Genomic DNA, 25,518 nt, shown 5'->3' on the forward strand with positions numbered 1-25,518 from the left:
ATCACCTTTTAAAAGACTCAAGATAAACACAAACAAAAATTAGTCTCTTTCAAACATCATAGTTTAAACCCACATCTTACATTTGCATTAATTCAAATTCACCTCATCCACTGCAAAGATTTAAAATCCTGTTTTAGTAATTTGAGATATTTTACCAAGTTTGAAGTTGTTTAAACTTTTCTTTGTTCGACATCATTGCAAGTTTTTTTTCAAAATCAGCACTCGAGATTTTTTGTCACATAGAGTTATAATCTAGAAATAAGGAAATTATGATTAACCTGAATCTGAATCCCTTTGCTCCTCATTCATAACAATAGAAAACTTGATTTTAGACTCCAAAGAACTTGTACAAAGATTGTATTCCCATTTTGTTAACATTTCTTTCTAATATGAGTAATTTCTGCTAATGCGTCACTGTTATTAAAAATGAACTATGAAGTAAAAACTCAAAACAAAAGTAAAACTCAAATAATACAAACCATTTGCTTTGAAATATTTAAAAAATACTTCTTACTGGGCTTCATATGTCATTCAGTTCGAATTTATTCTATCTAAAATTTAGCTTTTGTAGCTTATTCTCTTTTCGAATGCTTGTGTGGAACTCCTTGTTTCTAGATTTTGATGTCTTACCAGCAGATTTCTTGTTAAGTAAAACTGACTAATAGTTTTACTTTTTTAGTGATTTTCCTCTCAAGTTTCTTCTCCTATTTTAGACCATCTCTTTTTGCAGTGTCAGAAAGAAAACATATATAAAAAAATAAAAAAAACATACTACAATTTCCTTTGGGAAAACCCCTCATCTTTTTTAGAGTTTGGTATATCGTCAGTGAGGTCTCCAGATCAGAACAACAGGCTCTGTCTTGGGAGGAAACAAATGCAGGTGTCTCTGTGGGAGAGATGCACGTGGGAAACTCCTCACATTCCTCCTGCTGATACACAGTGTGGTCCCATGAGCGCTCTTAGATGGGGAAAATGCTGCTGTGGATTCTGGCTTTATGTGAGTTTTCATTGTGATTCCAGTGTGATTTAGAGTTGTTTTTTATTTGTTAAAGTTCAACCTTTAAACTTAACTAAATATGTTTGTAATTTTGTTTCAAATTTCTTAAAAAAGCATCATAAAAAAGTGTTGTTTTTGAGAATCTAAGGCAACAAAACAAACTACTTATTTCAAGATCTAAACCTGGTTAAAGTCCCATGTTTGAAACTCTTAAGAAAACAGAACCTGAATTTCTGAAATATGTTTTGTTTTTAGCATTTTAGTAAATATGACAACAATTTAGCTTTTTATCTTTTAATTAATTGAGATTGATAACACTCCCTGTGTTTCATTCCCTCTAGATTGCCTTAAATATGTGTTTCCTCAGTCCTTGCTTCCAAAGAGAACGTGCGTTTTTCAAGTAAGCCACAAAAACAACGGAGGACACTCATCTGCTGGTAATGTGAGTGGGTCCCTGCAGATCTGTGAGAACACCCGCTGCTGCATGGCTATCTATCGGATGATAAACGGCCAACCACAGGTGGACACTCTCGGTACGTCTACCGAAGCCTAAATATTTAAACACCTGGATTGAGTTTGATTAAAAGATTTTAACATGAGAACCACCTCACGTGCCTGTGACTAGTCTTTTTGTGCTTTTGGTCACAGTGCTCTTGATTTCTGTGTTGCAGCTTGCGGTAAAGTGGAAACCTTATGTCCAGATGCAACCTGCAAGGTACAACCACGCCTTCAAAATCGCTTCATAGGATGTGTGTGTGGAACAGATCTCTGCAACAGTAACTTCACGTGGACTCCAGATTCAGAGCAGCATTCACTCACTGACTCCTACTCTGCAGGTATGACAGGCAGAATATCTTATAACTTGTTGAAATTGCACATTGGATTTGCAGTTATGTTACCAAAATTTCTCAAAATTAGTTCAGTTTTCTTATGTGAGACACAGCATCTTGCTTTTCTGTCTCTTGAATAAAACAAAAAGGAAAAAAAAATGTGCAAACTACGGTAATCTTAAACTTTTTTCAGTAAATGTAAATGACTGGACACAACGGTGTAAAATTGTTATGTAATTCATTTTATCCATTAAAAAATTGAGCCCAACCTGCATTTTTAATTACATTTTAGTAATTAAAAATTCAGGTTGGGCTCAATTTTTTAATTTAACATTTTAGTACTTTTAACTAATCACAGCATTCAGTATCAAGTAAGACTAACTGAGTTTACCTGGTTTTCTTCAGTCAGCTAAGGTTCCCTTTCCCCCTATTTCAAATCTCCAGCTGAAGCTGCCCCTCAGGACGCTAATTAAAGAAACAGATTGCAATTTCTGAAGAAAATTAGATCATGTTTGTTGCTACTTAAATGCCAAAATGTGACAACTTTTGATCTTTGTTTCCTCCAGTTAAAGTTTTATAAATTTGTATAAGCTGTATATTTTTGTATTCTTTTTTTGAAGCTGACATCTCGAAGATTGTTGTGTTGGTGATGTTTCCAATACTCGCCTTTGCACTCGCTGCTAAGTGGATTTATCTCTACAAAAAGAAAGGTAAAGTCATTTTCCATATACAATAGAACTGTTTGCACATGTGAAAAGTTTGCTAGTTTGCAAAATGCAACCAAAGCAAAATATGAAATATTACCTTATACTACTTTGTATTCATCCTTACTGTTGCCCATTGCTTTTGTCATTTTTTTTACAGCAAAAGCAAACAGCCAAGACAGAGTTATGTTTTATTGTGGTTTAGGGTGTTTTTTTAGTGTAATGATTTTGTGGTAGATTTTAAGCTCGAATAAAAAAAGGTCAATGCTCAATCCCTGACCTCGTGCTAAAAACGAATTGTCCATGTCTCGAAAAAGGAAAATAACAAATTTCAACTGAATGTGTGTGTTGATAATGCAGCAGAGTAAATGAAAAACCATTAAGTGCTATCTGCCAACAGCCAGTTATATTGTGAGCCATTAAAGCTTCAAATACTGAGCTCAAAACGGCTCTTTGAAATTCATTAAGACACAAAAAAAAACATAAATTCTTCCATCTTTACTTTGAAACCATTAAACACATTTGTAAACTTGTGTTTATTGGGTTTGAATCAGTGACATCATTTATCACCTTGATCCCACAACTGAGTTAGAAGCTTTGGAGCTAATGAGAAGATTACGCAAACTCTGTTGTTGTTGTTGCTGCTGAAATGCTGGGACAAAAAGGAAAATGACCCCTTCCTCTTGCCAGGCGATTATTTTTTTTAAAATCCAAATGATTTTTTCCTCTATGATCAGGAAATGAGTTCCCATGATTTTCAGACTGACAGTGCTTACATTTTTTTCTACTCAACTGACCTTGTACGTTATCACCGCTGTTACTCCTTTGTAACTTTTCAGCAAACATCCCGTCAGCCTCTTTTCAAACAAAAGATTTGCTATTTTTTTATGTCACATTCTGATTTTATCTCTTATTTTAGAGAAAAATCTGCTGTCTGTTCTTCCTAATGACAACATCCTGCAACCATGCTCTTGTCAAACAAAGTCTTCAGAGAGTTACATTACGAACATCGAACTGCAGCAGGTGCTAATGAACTGTCAAATAAAAAAACAAAATTACTTATATTCAGAAAAATATGTCAGCTGTGGAGTTATGCCCTGTTTTTAGGCTTGTTTATGTCTTACAGGTTGTGGGACAAGGACACTTTGCCACAGTTTTTAAAGGGAACTACACAGAAACTGCAGTGGCTGTGAAAGTGTATCCTGCAGGGTGGAAAGATAAATTCACAACAGAAAAGGACATTTATGAATTACCACTGATGAGGCATGCTGGGATTGCTCACTTCCTGGGTGCGGGGAGGAATCCAAGAGACAGAAGCTGGTTTGTTGTGGTCGAGTTTGCAGAACATGTAAGTGTAAAAGGGATTCTATAAAACCCGAAGGAAGATGGACATGTTGAAGTGGGATGGTAGAAAGTTTAAAGCCTCATTTGGCCCACCAAACTGACAAATAAACTCCTGCTCCTCTCAAATAAATACAAACACATTTGATATTGTCAAAACAACAGATTACAGGCAGGAAGAAGAAATGCATTTAATAATGATTATGTCAAAGGATAAGGACTATACATACAGATTTTAGGGGTAAAATCTGACTTTTCAACGTGAAATCTACATGATATACAGTAGTTCAGTTTTGCATCTCACCTCTTGTGGTCTTTTGAGGAAATGCAACCTGTTGTACTTCCTGTTTGGATTAGATTTAAAAATAAAGTTAAGGGTTTCTGAGGAAGAGAATTAACAGAAAAAAACTATAAAAACAGGTCTTGAATTAATAGAAAACATAACTAACTTTATATGTGCTTCATTTAAAAAAGCAATAATAAAATACGAGATTTTTTGAGCCACTAGATGGTAAATGAACAGAAAGAGCCACAAAACGGGGTGGGATTTTATAAACACTTCTTCCCACTCCTTTTTAAGTTATAAACCAAATTCTACTTGAATTTAGTTAATAATCATTAATGAATCTAATGTGACCTAAATGTCTATTGAATGCATTACTGCAAAAATCTCTGTTTATGATTGTGAGAAATCAGACTGTTAGAAGGATCACATCTTCTTCTTACATTTTTGTTAATTTATTTTTGTTCTTTAATCAAAGCATTTATTTTTTCCTGAAATTAGTTTGATATATCTGTGTTATTTTTTGTTGTATTGCCTACAATTAATAATCAAAAGTACTTCCTAAAAATAACATTAAAATGAAATGCTGTGGTAACCGTCACTTTGATTACAGGGTTCTCTTCACTCCTTTCTGTGTGAAAACACCCTCAGCTGGATGCAGGCACAGAACATGTGTCTGTCCTTGTCCCAAGGACTTTCCTATCTCCACTCTGACCTCCACAGCCAGGGTACGGGCAAACAAAACCAAAATGCGTGCCTGTGTGTTTTACAATATTTCCTGACACAGGTTCATAACTAGATGTGAAATAGTTACGTATGTGATTGTAAAAGAACGAACTAGACATGTTTTCTTATTTAATGAATACACAATAGGTATTATTTGTCCATATTATTGAACACTCTTAAACACAAAACATGAAATGAATCTTTGTAACAGCACATGCGTGTGTACGATTGTCGCAGATGTGCACAAACCTGCTGTGGCCCATAGAGACCTGAGCAGCTTCAATGTCCTGGTGAGAGCAGATGGTAGCTGCGCTCTCTGTGACTTTGGATGCTCCACTATTCTGCGTTCTTGCTCAGGGCCATGGGTCATGAGACAAGCCACAAACACAAAGGTGAGTCAATTCAAGAGTAACAATCTGTGTGAATAATTTTATTGTTACAAAATATTTTTTTTAATTCAAGCAACTCCCCTAGCTGAATTAATCATTATTGTTATTTCACAGATTTATTTTTAAATGATAAATGAAATTATTAAATAAATCTAAGACTAAACGATGCACCTACCAATGTTGCTGCAGGGTTATGCCCAGCTTGGTACTCCCCACTACATGTCTCCTGAGATCCTGGAGGGCTCCGTAAACCTGAACAACAGCTCCTTCCTGCTGCAGGCCGACATCTACGCCTTGAGTTTGATATTGTGGGAAATATGGATGCGCTGCTCTGATTTATCAAAGGGTATGTTGCCTCAAATGAATGAAAGCCCCATTCAAAGTGAAAAGCTTTAGTAGTCACTGTTGCTCAGGACAATTTTGAAATGCTAAAAAGTGAAGGAAAAATCGAACTGATCTTAAACTGTTTTATTATTTTCAGTCTAGCCATGACTGCCTGGAGAGATCTGACTCCTGAGATTTAAAATATAGTTGAAGCAACCATCAATCAGTAATTTTATCAGATGATCTTAAATTAAAAAGCAGTTTTAGGGTTGGATTAACCCTTGTGCTATCCCAGGCACTTTATAACATTGGGAGTGGGTCATCTAGACCCCACCAGACAGTGCGCTGAACCTTTTTTCTTCAATGACTTGTGATCTTCACTGGTGTCCATGGATAACATGAAATCCTTTCCACCTTTATCCACCTTTGTCACAGTAGGGAGAACACATCAGTGTAAGAGTGGGGTCATCTGGACCCCATAAGATAGCACTAGGGTTAAATCCCTCAAACATATGATTAGGAGAATGTTCATTTCCTAACTGAAAATCGATACAGAACCTTTGAAACAGTGATCGTGTATTTTTTTCTTTTTGGGGCTTTGGCCAGAGGCCTCACAGCAGAGGTCCTACAAAGACTCAGATGAGATACTTCGGGTTAATAAAGCTGTAACCTTTTTTTATTTTTCATTTTAATTTAGAAAAGGGTGTGTATTGTCGTTAAAATTTACCGTCACATTATTTGATTAGTGTCTGGATATGTTCTTCCATAAAGATTTTGCCAGTTGTGAGTGGAAATTGGGTGGACATAACTTTCTAAAGTTACTCCAGATTTCTTAGGTTTGTTGTAGCAAAAAGGCTCAAATCCTCCTAGTGCTGTCTTATCACTGGAATAGAACAGTCTGCATCAAGTCTTATTTAATGTTGAAAATTGAGAAAACATGAGGTAATGAGTGTTTTTTTTTTTAAGATGGACTGAGTAAACACTGCATTTTCAACCATCAAACTCTACATGGGAAACATTTAAGCCTAATGGAAGAATGTTCAACTTTTCATTCTTTGCCAATAGCCCCCCAGGATAAAAGCTATGCCTCCCAACTTGCCCTGTAATTTTTATGTTAATATTACTATCATTGTTGACAAAGATCAGGAAATCATCAATACAAGCTTGTTTGAGCATTGCAAAAATGACAAAAGAAATATTTTAGCTAAACTATTTCAAAATTTCAAAAACTTTTAAGAATGTCTCCCTCCTTTTTTTGCTACTGCTTTACATCAGATTAAAGAACTGCTGTTTTAATATTAATAACAATAACAAAACTGTTGATCCTTTCATTGATAATGACCTTCCACCCTGTTGTTCTCATTTGCCACCCTTCCAGAGGATTCTCCCCTGCCCCACAAATAAAATATTCTAGCCCCGCCAGTGCCTTCAACCCTTCTGACACAAAGTTGTCTTAATGTGTCCCTCTGCAGGTGGCACCGTTCCACAGCATCTTTTGCCGTATGAACTGGAGCTGGAAGGCAACGTGACGCTGGAGAGACTCATCCTCTATGTGTGTGAAATGGACAGGAGACCTTCAATCCCTGAACCCTGGGAGCTGCTGCCACAGGTAGTTTTGACAGTTATACTTCTATGAATTGCTGCATGCAAAAAACAACACAAGTGTGCTTGCTAAACTCCAAACTTTTCCAGGGATCTGCAATGAAGGAACTCCTGACGGAATGTTGGGACCGGGACACAGATGCCCGTTTAACAGCACACTGTGTTGTGGACAGATTAGTGTCTCTCCAGGCTGATTTATCACCATGATTATTATTATTATTATGCACATAGTTTCAGTTGTAAAACGCAGCTGTACACTCTTTGTTTTCACTGTTTTTTTAAATTCAAGTCAGGTAGTTAAATGTTGAAGAACTGCACATAAAGTATAGTGACATATTCAGATAGAGGCTACTCAAAATATACATTTTCCTAGGTGGTAACATTTGATAAAAAAGGTGTTAATATTGTTGGTTTTATTTCTGTTAATGTTTAATTCAACTGCAAGAACAGCAAAGCTTAACACAAAAGACAAGATCACCCAATAGTGAACTTATTAAAGACATCTACTGCCCTAAAAAATAAACTAAAAACTACCAAATATCTAATTTCAAAGTCATATGATCAATGCTTCTAGAAATAAACGTTCGTTTAGGTTTCATAACTTTAAATAATTACTGTTAGGTCAAAATACAACTTTAATCTTGTCAGTGTGGTCTTTGAAGTGCAGCCATGGAGAATAAATCAGATTTGTCTGGGTTTATTTTTAGAAAAGTTTTCCCACAACCTGCAAGCTGGGATACTTCAAATTCTTTCCCTGATGGACCTATTCTTAGAAGTGGAGATTGCTTTAAATAAGACACAATTTTAGTGACTCACAAAAACAGGAAAGAAAAGGCCAAATATCAAAACGACCATTAAAACATCTGGAGTTACCACAACTATGTCTGAGAAAACATAGTCAAATGCCATAACACAGTTTTCCAACAGTTATTTTTTAAATGACTAATAAAAAGTCAACCAAAGAAATATATTTTAACTTCATCAAAAATCTTTCAAAACATGTTATGGCATTATTACCAGCAAGGGACTCCTGGTACTTGTTCACCTGTTCTCTACTAACCGTCTTTATTCATTATTTAATACTTAGGGTATTTTAAACTTTGTCCTCATCATTTTGCTAAAACAAAACCAATACTTTTCCATCACTGTTAAATAGTTTCCCTGCCTTTCTTTTCTTTTGATATTACATTACAGTGGTTAAACTTTACTGTATGGAATATGGACATTTCCCCAAATTCCCTAAACTAAAAGAAGACTACCGTAAGTTATGAAGAATAGTATTTCTAGAGATTTTTCTGTCAGACCAGCGGTCTGCAACATGAGGCTCCCCCATTGTGGCTCTCTGGTTAAATTAAAATCAAAACATTTTCAATTTTAAAAAGTAACATATTTTTTTGGATTTCAAGGCACATGAAACATAGATGAACAGTCAGAAATGTCCAACTTTGAAGCACAGTCACTCCACGACACTCCCGACTGCAATACCCATAATGTTTCAATAATCTATCAAGCAGTATGACTCCATAGTTCACAAAGTTATACTGAAACATTTTGACTGACTTTTGAGCACCGAGTAGCATGGGAAATCAAGTTGAGGTCAGTAAGCATACCCAGGATTCATACCTAGGGTGCACAGGATTATAAGGTGGATTTTCTATTTTTGAACAATTTCAAGGTTTTTCAGTGCACCTTATGTTAAAAAAAACTTTGAGGGTTATTTAATTAGCTGTGATTTAATATTAGTGTTTTTACATGTACGCGTTTCTGGTTGAGTAGCACCACAAATGGTGAAAAAAAAATAAACTGTGTAAAGTTTTTAAAGTACTGCTCTTCGCCCCACTGTTACATTTTCTTTTCTTTTTTTTCTATTCTTTGCTCTTCGCCCCACTGTTACATTTTCTGCATTGGGATAATCCTATCTATGTGTTTTATTTTGAAAGGAAGTCCTGTAAATCTCTGTCTATTTTTTTCTCTTAAGGTTTATGTATTTTAATGACCCTAAAATAAAAATAAATAAATAATGATTCACTTATATCTATCATAATAACTACATTTAAATGCCAGGCAGTGTCTTTTTTTCTTTTTTTTTAAGGTGAAGTAAGATTTTGTGGCTCCCACTGGGTTGTGGTCGGTGAGAATCTGACCCGAATGGCTGTCAGTATTGAAGGTTGCAGACCCCTGTGTCAGACCATCCTACTCTGGAGATTTATTTTTATTTTTTTTTAATGAAAAATGGAAACAGTTGAGAAAGGCATCCAAACTACCCAAACCATCCTGACGCACAGAGAGTCCTCCTCCTGCCGGACCACGTGATTCCTTAACGCAGCAACAGGCAGAGGAAGAAGGAGGCGCTCAGCTGCCCCACAACATGACCTGCATGGGTTCTCCAAGTGTGCTCACAGTCTGCAAGTATCTGTCTGCTCTAAAAGGCTCTATATGGGAAGCCTGGCGGACCTGCAGCTGATTTTACTCACAACTTGGGTCCGTCTGGGAGACCGAGCTCCTGACAGGCGCTCCACCACTGGCGGCGCACGCGCGTCAGCATGGGCCGGCGTGAGGCGGACAGGAGAGGCGCAATGACCAGCAGCGAGCGCTCCGAGCTCGGCTGTCTACAGGACTCCGCTTCCAGCAGCAGCAGCCAGCACGGCGGGGAGAGGCTCCGGAGGACGGCCGGACGGGACCCCTGCAGCCCGGATAGGGCGGCGCCGGCGGAGGTGAAGAAGCATCTGCACAAACACAACCTGAAACACCGCTACGAGGTGATGGAGACGCTGGGGAAAGGCACGTATGGCAAAGTCAAGAAAGCAGTGGAGAGGGCGAGCCTGAGGACGGTGAGTCAGCATCCAAAGCTCTAAAATCACGTTTTTCTTAAAGACTTAAAATTATTGTTTAAAAAAAAGTTATAGTGATTCCCACTATGTTACTTTAAATCCCGCAGTGGATGTTTCTTCATGATGATCTAATATTTATTGTGTGGTAGTGCGTGTGCGCGTGTGTGATATGCTTAGTTCTCCTGCTTCCTGAGCTGCCAGGCTGGATGCCATTAATGTGAGTCACTCAAAACTTGGAACAAGAGTGGACCACAATGGTCTCCAACATCACCTCACCCACTTGAACATAAAACACACACATGCCTGAAAGGTATGTGAATAGCTAAAGGCTCTGGATATTTAGTGTGCAGGTTTTGTTTTCTGCAGTCAGGGCTTATTCTGTGATGTAATCTTGAAGATCCAGGCCTCACCACCAGCTTCCACTTCTGCTCTCAATGACCAAAGTCATAGAAGAAAAGTATAATCCTGGAGGAAGTGGAATTGAAACGTCCTCTGTGTGAAACAGCAAAAGGGTATTGAACAGGACAGGTGACAGACTGAAGGTAGATTGTGTATTGAGGGGGTTGGAGAGCAGCTGTTGGTTTGTGTTTGCACAGCCAGGGGCTTTGCTAGGATGAGGGGAAAATGCTGAATTCCTTGAGCCATTAGCCAGTGCATACCAAAGATTCTTTAAAACAAAACGCACATTATTTTTGGAAACAAGACCACAGAGTGGTTGTCCGAGTTTCAGGAAGAGGCAGTTTGAGAGCAAAGGGAAGGAGAAGCAGTGGATTTAGATGAAACAACTATCTAAAGAATATTGCAGAATTATTCTGTAATTGTTCTGTAAATCTGCATGGAAAGATTTTACATTTTGAGTTTCATAGGACTGCATAACTTAATGATGCATGGTCCAATAAGTACTTTTAATTTGCCGTAGGTCCTGTAGGACTGTAATGTCTCAACTTTACAGTCAGGCATTACATATAAGGATAATATAAAGTACGGTAGTTTGTTTTAGCTATATAGCCTCTGTTTCAAAAAAACATTAGAATCAGCAATGGATGAGTCAAGAGATGTTTGAAATGTTTATTTAGTTTGTTTATGTACAGAGAAAATTCCGAGGAATGGTTCTATAAATTCAGTTGAATAAATCAAATGTATATTTAAAAACAACTTACAACAGACTGCCGGACTCTAGCTTTACTTTGTCGAGAGTGAAGCTACATACGTACTCACATACGCATGCATGTTCTTTTGAGCTGAAGAAAAAATTTAAGTCAAACTCAACCAGATGAGCAAATTGAAAAGTGCTTTTAAGGAGTTTTTCCTGCCCCAGTTTCTCTTTAGCGAGAACAGTTCTGTGGTCAGTGACTGTGACATGGCACTTCTAAAGACTCTGTGACGAGAAGACTCTGTTAATGACTCTCGGGATGCGTCTGTGCAAATCTGCACGGTTCAACATCATATCGTATGCACATAACTATATTTGGAATTCATCGTCTGTAAGTGTGGAAACTTTACACTGCTGTCACATTAAGACACAAATACAAAAAAAAAAAAAAAAAATCCTTTTTCTTCTCTGAATACAGGGGCAGTGTGTTTCTTCGAACGAAACTTGTCTTTAATCGGAGAATGCCTTTAATCTCTGCTGATTCCATTTTGCACTGATGAATATCTTTGAGGACAAAAACTGGGCTCATTCCTAATCCAGTTTTTGCAATCTGTTTGTTTGTTTCCCTTCATTTTCCTAATCTCTAACAGAATAACTTGACTCTCAGACTGATAATGTACTTCATATTTTATTGCCGTAAAATGGCCATATTCAGATCATTTTCATTAGTGCTGCAAGATTAAGCCAAGGATTGCCCTCTGTCATTCTTTCAGTGCCCCTCCAAGTCCCCCCCCCCCCCTTAACACTGCTTTGTGTAGGGAAAGGATATTTAGGTCAAACTATTATTCTGGCTTTTTGATTATGGATCGGAGCCATTCAGAGGAGGACTCCTACATGTGCGTTTTGCTCGTTTATGGATCAACTTTCAATCCATTTACATGAATTTTTACTTTCATTTTTCTAAGTGCTGACTGCCAAGCATTTCCCCTCATTCTTCTTCTCTCATATGATTTACAGACGGTCAGGCTGGTCCCAGGAGTTCGCTCATATTTGCGTTGCATAACCACTGTAGCTGATGGAGCATGTGAACTTTTTCAGCTGCTAGATACTTTCATTCTTTACCAATAACTAAACTTGTTCTGTTTGGAAAAGAAAACACAGCAGTTAGAAATCAGATTCTTGTTTCACACCTTTCCTATTTTCTTTCTTCTGAGGTCCAGTCCTGATTCAATGTTATTTATTCCAAAGACATCCTCATGTCAGGATGTTTGTTTCTGTGTCTGTGTGCGTTCAGGAGTTACATTGAGTTGCAGTGACTGACTTGCAAAGTAAAGTCTTGACCGCACAGCTTTTTCCCAGCTTTTAAAACTTACATAATCACCTCTAAGTCTTAGAGACTTTTATTTTTGAATGTGTTGACAGTTGTTTACTCACTCCATGTATTCGTTTTAAAATAACTTTTATAACTGAAGGTAATAGCAAAAGTTATAATTTTACCGATAAAAGTTTTAACAGCAAATTATTAATATAAATAAAAATGTTTGCAGATAGAAGGAGATTTAAAAAAACTGACTATTTAAATCTTTAATCTGTAGATTTTCCTTTTTCCTAAAAAAAGAAAAATTTAGTTGTCCGTTTCTTATATTTCTTGACTGAACATTTGATTTCTCTACCAATCTGTTTGCTCTCATCTACAGGTGGCGATCAAGTCCATCCGCAAGGATCGAATCACCGATGACCTGGAAAGAATTCACATCCAGAGAGAGATCGAAATCACCTCCTCACTTTGTCATCCAAACATCATCCGCTTCCATGAGGGTAAACACAAAAACAAGAAGATTTTGAAAAGTGCATTCTTAGTTTGTTGCTGTAACACAGCGGCAGCTTTAGATATACAAGAGTAGAGTGGTGCTTAATGCCTTGGATAAAGAACTTCGTACATCGTAGAACACTGAGAAACATATCAGGAGCAGTAAATTTTTCTACAAATTTGAAACAATCAATTGTGTGAGCTTTTTTGTCCTTCTGGCTTTTTTTATACCATGTCGAATCACCTGTTTCTAAAAAGAAATTTGCATTACATCTGAAAAAATTGCTCGAAATAGAAAGTCAAATTCAGCTTTTTATAGAAACTGAGAAGCACAGTGTTTTTCAGGTTTTTTTTTTTCTACCACAGAGAGAAAAAATATAAGGTAATCATCTGAGAGATAAATCCTGGTCAAAATTGGCGGTGCAGCAAAGCATAGAGGGAAGTTTACATCCAAAGAAAAAATTAATAAATAAACTGTTTTGGAAAGGCCTATTCAAAGTCCACCTCTTATCCCAAATGAAATGCTGAGGTGATCCTCGAGGAAGCTGTGGAGAAATCCATGCAAGCCTGCATGAACTGAGGCAACACATTTGAAAATGGGCCAGGCATTTCCTCACAGAGATATGAAGGGTTGATGATCAAATTAAATCAAATTAGGATCATCAGGAAATCAGGATGCCGAGGTTTCTTTCTGTGCTTGTTCGACAGTGTTTGAGAGCCGGGATAAGATTGTGATTGTGATGGAGTTTGCCAGCAGAGGAGAGCTGTATGATTACATACAGGAGAGAAGGAGGCTACCAGAAGCAGAAGCTCGGAGCATTTTCAGGCAAATTACGTCTGCTGTCCACTACTGCCACAAGGTACCCACACACACTCGTGACGCACAGAATGACTTAGAAATTAGGCCAGCAGGCTTGGGCACGTGTTGAATGTTTAATTGAGCATAAGCAAAACTGTTAAGCTAAATCCACTAAAATCCCAACCACAAAGCTGTAGAAGAACTTGACTTTAGTTTTCAGATCTCTCTGGGTTAAGAGCGCATTAGGCTGTAATTGGTCCTTATAGCTGCACATGTTTAACTTCCTGTCTCCAAATACTTGTAAGCTTTTGCAAAGAAACCACATCCTTCTTTAATCTGGGAGTTATATGTTTTAAACCAGAGATTAAGACAATTAGATAATCTGAATGTTGTATAAGCATTGAATATGTTTATAATCCAAAATTAGCATTCAAGATGTGACCTTGAATACTTGTTTTTTTATTTTATTTTATTTTATTTTATTTTTTTCTTAATGTTTTTTAATATTAGTTTATATTTCAGGATAACCTTATTCTTAAAAGGCAGGTGAGATATATTGATAATTTTTTTTATATCTTACTTTATAAAGACATAATTCAGAAAAACAACAATAAGAGGAGGGATGAGAAAACACCATTTTTTCTGAATCTAACAGTTTGCTAAAACTGTCTATCAAGTTTTAACTTTTTAACTGAGTTTTTATTTTTCTTCCTTAGAAGATGTGGGTTTAACCCTTTCATGCCTGACTTTATTTCTAATTATATCAAAATAGTTCTTCTATGTTTGTTCCGCTCAAAGTGATGCTAAAATAATGGATTTCAGGATTTAATGCTACTTTGCGATTTTACAACAGCATGAAGGGGTTAAATAGTGGGCTTCATGCTTCCTCTTGTAGGATGACTATAACATTGTTTCTTTTACCCAAAATATCATAAAGGTATAATCAGAAAATACCTGCAGCTTTGGCCATATTTACAGGATGAGATGCTCTTTTTGTTTTTCCCAAATCACTGACTAAAAACATTTGACAGACAACAAGACTGCATGATGACATTATTGGTCATTGACAGCGTATTACTGCCATCATTATTCAGACATGTGTCAAGTGGAATCTTCCTGTTGTTGCAATACTTGTGAATATTTTGTTTAGAATCTTATCTTATCCTGAAAGTGTTCTTTATGAATAATTTGTGTTTGGATTCCTAAAAAATCCCACAGATTACATGTAGATAATTCTTCTGCTCCAGCAGCTCTTTGGCTTTCTCACAGTCTGTTTCCTCTTGCTGCTGTAAAATGTTGTCCCAAAATAGAAATGAATGTTCCAGCAGGAATGAATTATTCAAGGTGACTGAGAGCAGTGAAGAGAGTTTTTTTTAGTTTCAAAAGAAGAGAGAACATAATTTCAATTCTTGTTTTAATTTTAACTCGCTAAATCAATTTGGGATCCTTTTATTCTTTTTTTACTTATGCTTGTGCAGATTTGTATACAAACCCAGACTTCCACTAAGTGCTCAAAAATGTCTAAATGGTCAGATTCCAAAATAGTGCACAAAATAAACTTCAGGGGATCAAATCATCAGATTAACTGTTTCTTTTAAAGTAAATTCTGCAACATTTCTCATTTTGTCTGATAAAGCATTTTTTTTCTTCATTAGAATGGTGTGGTGCATCGAGACCTAAAACTCGAGAATATTCTTTTAGATCAAGACCTGAATGTAAAGGTAAGAGTGATGAACCCAAAGATATAATTTCTTTTTTTTTTCCAAGATGTTTTGTGTCAACACTGGTTCTGAACTGTGCCATTGCACTCTGGCCTGACAATAAAACACACGTTCTTATTTATTATAACAATTATTATTACTACTCCTTTGTCTGTTTAGCTTCTGTTCGGAATCTTAAACACAACACATACCGCAATAATTGATGGTTTCCTCCTATTGTGTGAATAATGCTAAAATATGACTCCGCTAAGAGGAAAAAGTATCATTTACTGTACATTAGAACAATTCTTAGCAACAGTTATTTTAAGTGTGCCAGTAAATTTAAAACATTGAGCAGTGTCTGATAAACTAACAGAGGCTTTTTATTTTCCTTTAATGGATTTCAAGGAAACAGTTCCCATTTATGGCAACCGTGCATGATCAAAGAGGAATGCAGGGAATCCAGTGGCGATCTTGGTGTTCGCACTGGTCAGAGTGTTATAAGGAAGCAAGCTGAGTCTGACTGGTAAAAATAAAGAAATGCAGACCTCTCATCATCTCCCTGTTTACGTTTCACACTCTGGAATAGTACAGCCTTGCAGCACATGTTATGCAGGCACTATGGTGGCTCAATGGCGTAACCATGAGTCATGTTATTCCCAATGTTTTGTTTTTGCTCAGGTTTTAAAAATAAACTAACCTACATTTAGTTTCCTAAAATAAAGTAATGTTGTAAATGTCAAATTCTTTTATCATTAATACACACATCTTTTGAAATGTAATATTTTCATTAAAAAACATTTACTTTTTCTTGTATAGTCACACTTGGTAAATATTACTAAATGAAAAGGCAATACAGACAATAAAAATCTAAATTTTACCTCTGTAAAGGTTCCACAGTCATATTTTGGCATGTTGCATACTTTTTTCAACCAAAGCAGCTTACACGTGGGCCTCACAGTTAGCCAAATCTAAGTCTTTCTGGAAACAATTGAATTCAGGAGCTAAAAGTAAAGTGTTTCAGAGAAATATCAAGGAGTAAATAGGATTTTTTTTTGTATTGTGTAAAGTTAAAGGTCAGGGCTGATTTTCCCAATGGGTATAGGGCAAATATGCATGTCCAAAAGGAAAAAAAAAATTCTTTTACATTAATTTGATCCCTGATGACCCCCAAGTATCCTGTCAACCTTTGTCAGAAAATATATGAACAAGTGAAGCCAGGAAAGGTCAGAATTTGTCTTTAAGAGATCCAATCAGAGGTATTTCCAAGAGAGGCATAACACATAATGTCAATTACATTTTATCTGGTAAAAATAAAAAATAAAAAAATAAAACACAGGACAAGCTATTTCAACAAAACTGAAAAAACTTGTCAACAAATGTTAGAGCACAAAATTGTAGCAGAGGAGAAAGTGGCCCCAGGACAGAACCTTGTGGGGCACCATTAGAGATGCATAGCTGGAATTCTCCCCTGGCCAAGATAGTTAGAAAACCTGTCCAGGTGATTAGGTGAATATGTTCATCCACAGTGCAATGGACAGCATAATGATCAGTGGGATTAAGGCAGCGAATTGGCCTATTTCTGAATATAACAAGCCTGTTTTTGTATAATGTACCCTTCAAAAATAAGACTGTTTGAGGCTTATAGGTTGTTAAGTGACAGGACATTAAAATTTTGGTTAAATTTGGATTCTTTATTAGCTTTTCTTTAAAGACTAACCTGTTGGGGAACAGTAGCAGGTTCCTTTAGCAGTGGTCTAACCTGGGCCTCTTTAAATGATAATGTGTACACAATGTCATCCCTTGCTATGTAGGAACCTTTGTGACATGGAAATAAAGCTATATTCAACACAGAGCCTCTGATAGCAGGCTGGTGCGTGCGTGAATAATCTCTTCAGATGGAGGGGCATGTCTGTACGACTGTTACGGGAGTTTGAGCAGCCAGATGGTTTTCTGGCTTCTGTCCTGTTTCTTTACACACACATTAACTGTATGAAGCCGTGTTCTATCTTTGGCCCTTTAAAAAAAGGCCTCTGAACTGTTTTTGTTCACCACATGACTCCTCCATCCTTAAGAATAATCTAGACTGCAAGAAGAAGAATGTAAATGCTCCTGGGAATGAGTGGATACATCTTTCAAATATTTGAAAATCAGGACTGAGAGTTCTGTTCCCTTAGACTAGCAGGTATTTAATGTATCTAACATTGTGAAAGAAAAAAAACAACAATATACTCTAATGTGTGTGCTTCTTTTTTGTATAGCTGGCCGACTTTGGTCTGTCCAACAATTTCCACAGAGGCTCTCTTTTGCAAACATACTGTGGAAGTCCACTCTATGCTTCTCCAGAGATAGTGAAAGGCCTGCCATACGTGGGGCCAGAGGTGGGTCAGAGCCCTGGCTTTGGAAGCCATCCTGTGAATTTTACATGTTTTATGATTTTCTCCTTTTTTCTGTTTTAAAGAAATTTGGATAAACAGCATTTTGTTGGGATATGCAGATTTAATTTCAGTAGTTTTTCTAGGGCAGGGGTCTGCAACCCCTTGCTCTGGAGCCACATGCAGCTATTTTATCCCTCCATTGTGGCGCTTTGGCTTTGAAGATAAAGGCTAAAAATTTAAATAAATAATAGCTTTGTAGTTTGTTTAAATGAGTTTTGGCTAATTAAGTTTTATTATGTATGTTTAGATTCTTAACATTTCAGATAGCTGATCAAAATGATGGTTCAACGTTTAATAAATTGTCAGAGTGGTTTATTCTAAGAAGTTCAAAGCACGTAATGGTATTTCTTTTCTTTTAAGGTAAATTTTATGTTGATTATTTCTATGATGTATTGTGATTTTAATGCATTTTTCTGTTTTGTGAAGCACCTTGAATTACTTTGTGTATGAATTGTGCTATACAAATAAACTTGCCTTGCCTTGCCATTTTCTGCAGCACAATAGTGTCCTGTTGTTTCAACGCAAAGTTGTTAAAGTATATAATAGCATTTACATGAAACTCCAACACCTAAAGCATCTTTGTGCATGTTTTAGGTTGACTGCTGGGCACTGGGGGTGCTACTGTATACATTGGTGTACAGCAGCATGCCCTTTGATGGGACAAGTCATGCCAAACTCACAGATCAGATTAGCCAAGGCCGGTACCATAGAGCCAACCCACCTTCTGGTAAATACTCCTAATAATTAATACTCATAATAAATTTTATTTAGGATCTGTTTGTGTGTTAAATAGGTTGTCTATTTGCTGTTTAAAAAAAATCTGTCAACTTTGTTCTCTCCAGACGCCTGCTCTCTCATTGACTGGTTGTTGACAGTTCGTGTGGAGGACAGGGCCACCATTGAAGATGTGGCTAACCACTGGTGGGTGAACTGGGGTTATGAAGAGAGCGTGTGTGACTGCCCCTCATCTCCCTACCAGGAATGCCCTTCTCCGCTGCTGGCTCGCTACATCGACTGGCAGAATCAGGCTGCTCCAAATAGGACAAATGACCCTGGCTGCCTCTCCTCAGACTTCTCCTCTCCTCCTCATGTCGGTGCAGATCCCTTTTTTTTCAGCTCCTCGCTGAAGCCCAACTGTGGAGCAGGGGTTGGAGGAGTATGCGGAGGAATTTTGAGTCTCAGGAAGTCACGCAAGGAAAACGCAATTCCCCAGACTGTTCTGGGAGCCTGTGGTGATGCTTCGACAAATTCCCTTTCCTCCACCAATGAAAAGAGGAAACCTAAAGGCATACTAAAACACCAGAGAAGCTTGGACTCTGTATTCCACAGCTCTCCAAAGGAGAACCCTTCGTCGGAAATGTGCAACACTCACTCCAAGCCTTATCAGACTCAAATTCTTGGTCACACACCATCCAGTGTTTTGTCAGCAAACTTAAAACCTTCATCTGCATTCAAGCAGCCTTCATCCAAGATGCCCAAGAAGGGAATATTAAAGAACTTGTATGTGAGGGAGTCTTCCTTTGATTCATTCTCTGAAAAAGAGGGCTGTGGAGAGAGCACCAAAGAGGGTGATGCAGGACATTCACTGTGCCGCCAGCAGCACACAAGTCTCACATCAGCAGAAAACAGCCCAAACATGCACACAGAAGCAGTGCGGAGGCGGAAAGGCATTTTAAAACGTAACGGCAAGTTCTCTCAAAGTCTGGATCTTCCGGATGATTCCCGCTGTTCTTCCTTTTCATCCACTGCAGTTCTCCCCGAGGCTCTGCAGCAGCTCCTGCAGGCCTCATCAGGGCCCGAATGCCGCCACAGCAGACCCTCCAGTGTGGTGAGCGAGGACAGTCTGTTTTCATCTGATTCCTACGATCTGCTGGACCTCAGCACTCAGGCAGATCGCAAGATGTTCTCCTAAGAGATGCACCATTACAAATGCAGTTCTGAGGAGAACCTGGAACAACTTGGAACAGACAAATGTGAAGTTGTTGAGGATGTCTAATTACCCAAGGAAACTAAAAAAAAAATCGATGTTAAAGTTAAAGTAATTCTTTGTTATTTCCAGTGACTGAAAACTTAAAAAGTCTGTAAAGTTTCAGCCCACCAAGTTTTTGTAGTATTGCACTATCCACTCAAAGCACCATAACTTTACAAATCAGACTGTATTAAACCTAATATGTATCAAACATGTATTTTTGTTTTCACATTGAAAAGCAGAAAAAGGAAAAAACAAGACATTTATCTTTGTGTGATGTGTTCACATGGATTTCTGCACACATATCCTCTAAAAGCTGTTTGTGAACGCTGTGATGTACTGAAGCACAACTGTGAAGGCATGAAACAAGCACAGCTCTGGAACACAAAACACGATTACGTATGTCTTAGGGTTAAGAAACGGAACAATCCATTAACCTTGTACATGCACTGATGACAAAAGTTTAACTTAAGCTTGCTCATTAGAGATCATTTATTGTGAATTAAAGCGTTTTTGAGCTTGTGTAGGGAAAACCTGAGTGTTTGTTACATGGGTTATCACTTACCACAGTAGACTGTGCTGTTATTTAATATTTTTTCCCAAATCTTGTTTATTGCATTTGTCTCTTGTTTTATTTGAACAAGGAATGCTTGGGTAAGGAGATGTGCCATTTTTTTAAAGGTTTGTGATATTTCATTGATGTTTTTGTATTTAAGCTGTCAGGAGATCAGTGTGTTTAAAATCCAATATTTATCACTAAAGTTAAGATTAGAGTTTGGTCATCCTTCAGCTTTCAGGCTAAATCCATATGTTAGCTGGTTAAACATGTTTCTCAATTGCAGCTGGTTGCATCACTGCTCAAAGGTTTGTCACATAAAGACTCAAATGAAGCTTTGGCTGTTTATAATAATAAAAACCTGTGAGTGCACCAGTGTCATAGTATTATATTAGTCTTATACCTTCATAGTCTTCCTGTTTTGTGAGCTTTTGGCTATGAAAGACTATCTGATAATACATTTTATTTATATATTCAATTCAGTTTTATTTATATAGCCCAATATCACAACAATAGTCATCTCAATGTGTTCAAACCGGCAATTGTACAGTAAATCTAAAATCATAAGGATTATAAAATCATACAATTGAATAGGTAAATTCTAAACTAAACAGACTAAACTAAATTGGGCATCCCTGCCCTTAGTCCCTCCTTCGAGGTTAGGAAAAACTCCTAAAAAAATGGATTCCAGAAAAAAAAGAAGTAATCTCCGGGGTGTCCACATGAAGGTGGGATCCTCCCCCCGGATGGACAAGCAATGTACCAGAATTTTTAGAGAAGAATTAATTTTTAAAACTCTACAACTCTATGTTTAAGTAGTCCAGCAGATGGGCTTCATCCAGATGAAGTTGGAGGCTGGTGGCGCGGGACAAGCCGGAGGCAGGATCCACAGCCAAGTGTAGGAGCGGGAGCAGAGACAAGCCAGAGACCAGGTAAACGGTCAGGTACAGGGGCACAGCCAAGTACAGGAACATATAACACATTACATAGTTAGAAATCATTGCAAACATTTTGAATTTCTAAGGTTTTTGGTGCTCTTATTTGATCAGAATGGTTTTCCATAGCTTAAAACACCATGTTGCTCATAGTACCTTTGGTGTGTTTCTTTTATTTCCATGACCATCTGCCCACCATTGATTTTCATAAAAAATAGGTGCCTGATCCGGGCTAAGTTAACCATCCATTCTCCGCCTGTAACCTTTTATTATTTGTCTTTCATCAGCATTTAGGCTCTGCCTTCACATCCAACTGCTGAAAAATGAATTTTTGCTCTTTCTGAACAAAAAGATTGATCAATGTTATTTATAGTATATATTTCAGTTCACAAAATTTTTAAATATCAATTTTGCATAAAACTAAAGTAAAAGGAGAGAACCAACCCAGGTACAAACAAGCATTCATTCATTTAAAAAAATTGAAATATCTACTAGTTTTCCATGTTTGGTTGTGTAACTTAAAAAATAATATGCAAATCGCCTGTGTGGAGCCGGTTTAGCTCGTGCTGGTTTGCGGCGCCTTCCGTCCGTGAAACCAGAGTTCAAATACAGGCTGCTCCCTAATCCCTTCTCTGCTTCCCTACCAGTCCCAAGCCCAGTTAAATTGAGAGAGCATCCCGTCAGGAAGGGCATCCAGCGTAAAACATTGCCAAGTTAACCATGCGACTTATCTTTGATGGAGAGGTTGTTTTACTGTGGTGACCCCTGATGGGACAAGCCGAAAGAGACCAAAATCGCCTGCTGAGCCAATGAGAAAAAAAACTAGTGTGTGGCAAAACAAAAAGGCTTTAGCCTTAGATTTTTGAATATGTACAGAATCTTCATCTGTCTCAGTGAAAAATTGTAATTTGTAATTTGCTCAGCAGCCAGACATAAGTTTAGCCTAAGGTAAGGTGCACTGATGGAGTAAACACAACTACTCACCACAGAAAAAATCCTTGTTCATAGTTGAAAAAAGCTGAACTTTTTAGTCACAAAACTGCAAAAACGTTTTTTAAATATCTGATTTCCCTCAAAGCTCATTTATGGCTAGAACCATCTCTAACATGAAGTTTGTTAAGATGTGGCAGTATCTTTGATTAATAGATTATACAGGAAGAAGGTACTTGTTGTAGATAGACATTAATCCCCCAACCGATTCTCAAAGTAGTTTAGAGAGATATTTTGGTCATGACAACCAGCCCTGGTCATTAAAATTTCTTCAATGTTATGCCCAAAAAGAATGCAAAGTCCACTTTTTTGCTGTGTTTTTTTTATGCTTAGCAGTGAACTTAGCGTCTTCATGAATCCTGCTTTTTTATCAAGGTGACCTGGCAGACTTTCTTTAATTATTTTTACAAGAGTAGTGTTGTTACATTAAAGTTAAGTTCAGAGTTCTTGTGTTTAAAAACCCCAGTGAGCATTTGTAATAAAAAATGGGAAAATTATTGGTATAACATAGCCCTTGCACCAAAAGGAATCTATTGGAGTTGCAAGAAAAATAACAAATCCAATGTTGTATAAAGACATTTATCGTTTTTAGCATATTTTTACAACACCTTTCTCTGTTAAAATCTATCAAAAAACTTTATTAGTGACCTTAGATAATAGTTGTTGACAGATGTTCACATCTGTAAAACCAAACAATATAACCAAATAAACCTTGTCACGACATAACCTGGTTTCTCCACTAGGTGTCTCACTTTGTTCAGTTTGCCAATTTGCCTCCACTGCAAATTCATTGGTATATTTGTTGAGTAACCTGTGATTATAGTTTCAATCATTTCTAATTTATATTACAAAAAGCTCCAATGAAATATATACCAGAGGATTTTTACAATTGGACCAGAAAGAAGGATGCACGTGGAAATTGAGTTTATGAGGGAAGAAATGACTTGAAACATCATTGATTAGGACTGGGACAACTGCGAAACAGCCAGTGTAGTAGATAAGAACAATCATGATGTCAGACATAAGCAATGAAGAAACAAATGAATGTCAAGACATCTTTATATATATTGTTATGTATTATATTATCTTATATTATATTGATGTATTGCTTCTAATATTCTTTGATGTTGTAAACCTTTTTTAGATTTGTTCAGGGGAGTAATCATATTCAAATTTCTGATTGTATAAAGTAATCAAACATGATAAGTGTTCGATTGACTCAAAAACCTTTTACTTGTCTTCGGTGATAAGAAATTCTTTTTTTTTATTGTTTATTATTTATTATTTAGTTATTAAGAAGGGAGTACGTGTGTATAAGTTGTGTTTTTTGGGTGATTTTCCTTTATCTTTTTAAATCAGAAATGTTAACTGCGATGTCACTTTTTAAATAAACTGATTTTTCGTTTATCTTGTGGGTGGTGATAGGAAGTACTTATTTGAAATATATTCTTGTCATAATCAGACTACTTTACTTTGAATATAGCAGACAAAAATGTTACTTTTCTTGTCAGGTGAACACATGGTAGGTGTGCTAAAATGTATTAACAGTACATACAAAATAATTTAGTGTAAATAATTCATTGCTTAGATGGACTACCAAAATAGTTTGTTTAAGAATAAACTTGATGCCCTGAGAAATAAATAAACTTCATTTTTCAGGGTATGAGAAATTAATAAACTTTATTTCTCCGTTTTTGTGAAGTTAAAGACCCACTCCAATGAAAATTTTCTTTTTTATTTTAACATGTTCTTGTAGCATTTGTTGATGATGGAGGGCAAATATAAAGAGAATTAAGATTAAAATAGCTTTTTCTGAGAATTTTTTTTATTCAAATTGTCAATCAGATGAAAAAATGCGATTGGAAAAACTTCTAGCTGGGCTGTAGGTGTTGACATCAGTGGGCAACAAGCTCCCTGCTCTGCTATATTCTATGGTGGCCAACAGGGCTCACACTACATACAAAAGAAAAAACGCAACGGCATTACCCAAAGCACAACTAAAATAACTGCAACACAACGACATAACCGCAGCATTGGCATTAACCTCAGCACAACAGAAATAAGGACTTTTTTTTCCTACCGGGGGAAAGAAATAATTCAGTTTCAAACTATTCGGCGCTCCTGAGAGCTACGTGATATTTGGACAAGATTAGGGCATTTTCTTACTAGATAACAAAATTTCTTACAAATACACATTTGTCTAAAAATATAAATTTACCCAGCTCGCCACATAGTTACATCTGCATCTAAGGCTCTTTGTCTTTTTTTAATTACGACTTTTAAGTCGTAAATTTACTAGAAACAAACTCGTAAATTTACAAGTTTTTATCTCATAAATTTACGATTTAAAATCTCATAAATTTACAAGAGAAAAGTCATAGATTATGTGGAGCCTTTTGTGAAGCTTTATTTCCGGATAGGTTTAAAAAACAAAGATTCGTAACCTTTTGGCGACTCAAAATCAGACTATTTTCAGTGGAGCCTGCTTTCCGGGGTTCGGTGTCGGTAAAGAGTTTCATATGTAAAATAAGGAGCTCAGAGACACGTTTGGGTGTAGATGAACGCTGCAGCCTTTATTCTCCTTTTTATTCACACACCCTGAAGTTCATTTGTCACCTTACGTCATGAACCTAACATCCGAACACCAATGCGGAAGTAAAAAGTGTTACATACGCCCCCTCCTCCAGATGAAACATCCCGTTTCAGCATAAAACAAATGAATGAATTTTTTATTAGCATTAGAATGTTGACAATCACAAAAGGTGCTCCTCCTCAGACAAAAGCATCACACAGACATATGGTCTTTATGGAGGAAGAAAGGATTCAAGTGGACAGCTGCAGGGATACTGTTGAACCTTTCCTGCATGATGACTTTTCTTTTTTTCTTTCCGACCGTGGTCGGAAACGCAGGGGAGATTTTCTCCAGGGCCGAAGCCGGATCCTCATTCGGGGTTCACTTTCCCATTCGTACCCTCAGCCTCCAGAGCGGGTTAATAAAATATTTTCTCGTAAATTTACGGTTTACATTTTCGTAATTTTACTTTCTTTTGGTGGCTCTAAAACTCAGTCGCACCAAATAGTTTGAAACTGAGGCTGTGTCCGAATTCCTACCCTAATCCCTAACTACTAAAACCCTATATACCGCGGCACCATGCTCACTACTTTTCTCTTTTGGGTGTTGTTTATATAGCGCTTGATACA

General features: G+C 37.0%; 2 protein-coding genes across 2 annotated transcripts; both read left to right on the forward strand.

Annotated features, from left to right (window-relative positions):
• The first annotated feature begins 949 nt into the window (after positions 1-949).
• misrii (Mullerian inhibiting substance type II receptor) lies at positions 950-7,576 on the forward strand. The gene is given in 11 exon segments (NM_001104896.1): positions 950-997; positions 1,339-1,530; positions 1,669-1,833; positions 2,448-2,537; positions 3,451-3,554; positions 3,658-3,879; positions 4,769-4,883; positions 5,119-5,273; positions 5,460-5,616; positions 7,067-7,203; positions 7,287-7,576. Coding segments are annotated over 11 exon segments (1,488 nt in total). The 5' UTR covers positions 950-963; the 3' UTR covers positions 7,404-7,576.
• Positions 7,577-9,265: 1,689 nt separating this feature from the next.
• Positions 9,266-20,764, forward strand: LOC101166457 (NUAK family SNF1-like kinase 1). The gene is made up of 7 exons (XM_023956650.1): positions 9,266-10,027; positions 12,818-12,938; positions 13,639-13,790; positions 15,385-15,450; positions 17,691-17,810; positions 18,462-18,594; positions 18,710-20,764. The coding sequence occupies exons 1-7, from the start codon at positions 9,740-9,742 to the stop codon at positions 19,777-19,779; spliced, it is 1,950 nt and encodes a 649-aa protein (XP_023812418.1). The 5' UTR covers positions 9,266-9,739; the 3' UTR covers positions 19,780-20,764.
• The last annotated feature ends 4,754 nt before the right edge of the window (positions 20,765-25,518 follow it).

The sequence above is a fragment of the Oryzias latipes genome, chromosome 7 (assembly GCF_002234675.1).
Source record: "Oryzias latipes chromosome 7, ASM223467v1".
NCBI classification, from domain to species: Eukaryota; Metazoa; Chordata; class Actinopteri; order Beloniformes; family Adrianichthyidae; genus Oryzias; species Oryzias latipes.

Coding starts and splice junctions, on each gene's coding strand:
- LOC101166457 (XM_023956650.1), top strand. CDS start 9,740: ATGGGCCGGCGTGAGGCGGACAGGAGAGGCGCAATGACCAGCAGCGAG. Junction 15,451..17,690: donor ATCAAGACCTGAATGTAAAG/GTAAGAGTGATG, acceptor TTTTTTGTATAG/CTGGCCGACTTTGGTCTGTC. Junction 18,595..18,709: donor TAGAGCCAACCCACCTTCTG/GTAAATACTCCT, acceptor TGTTCTCTCCAG/ACGCCTGCTCTCTCATTGAC.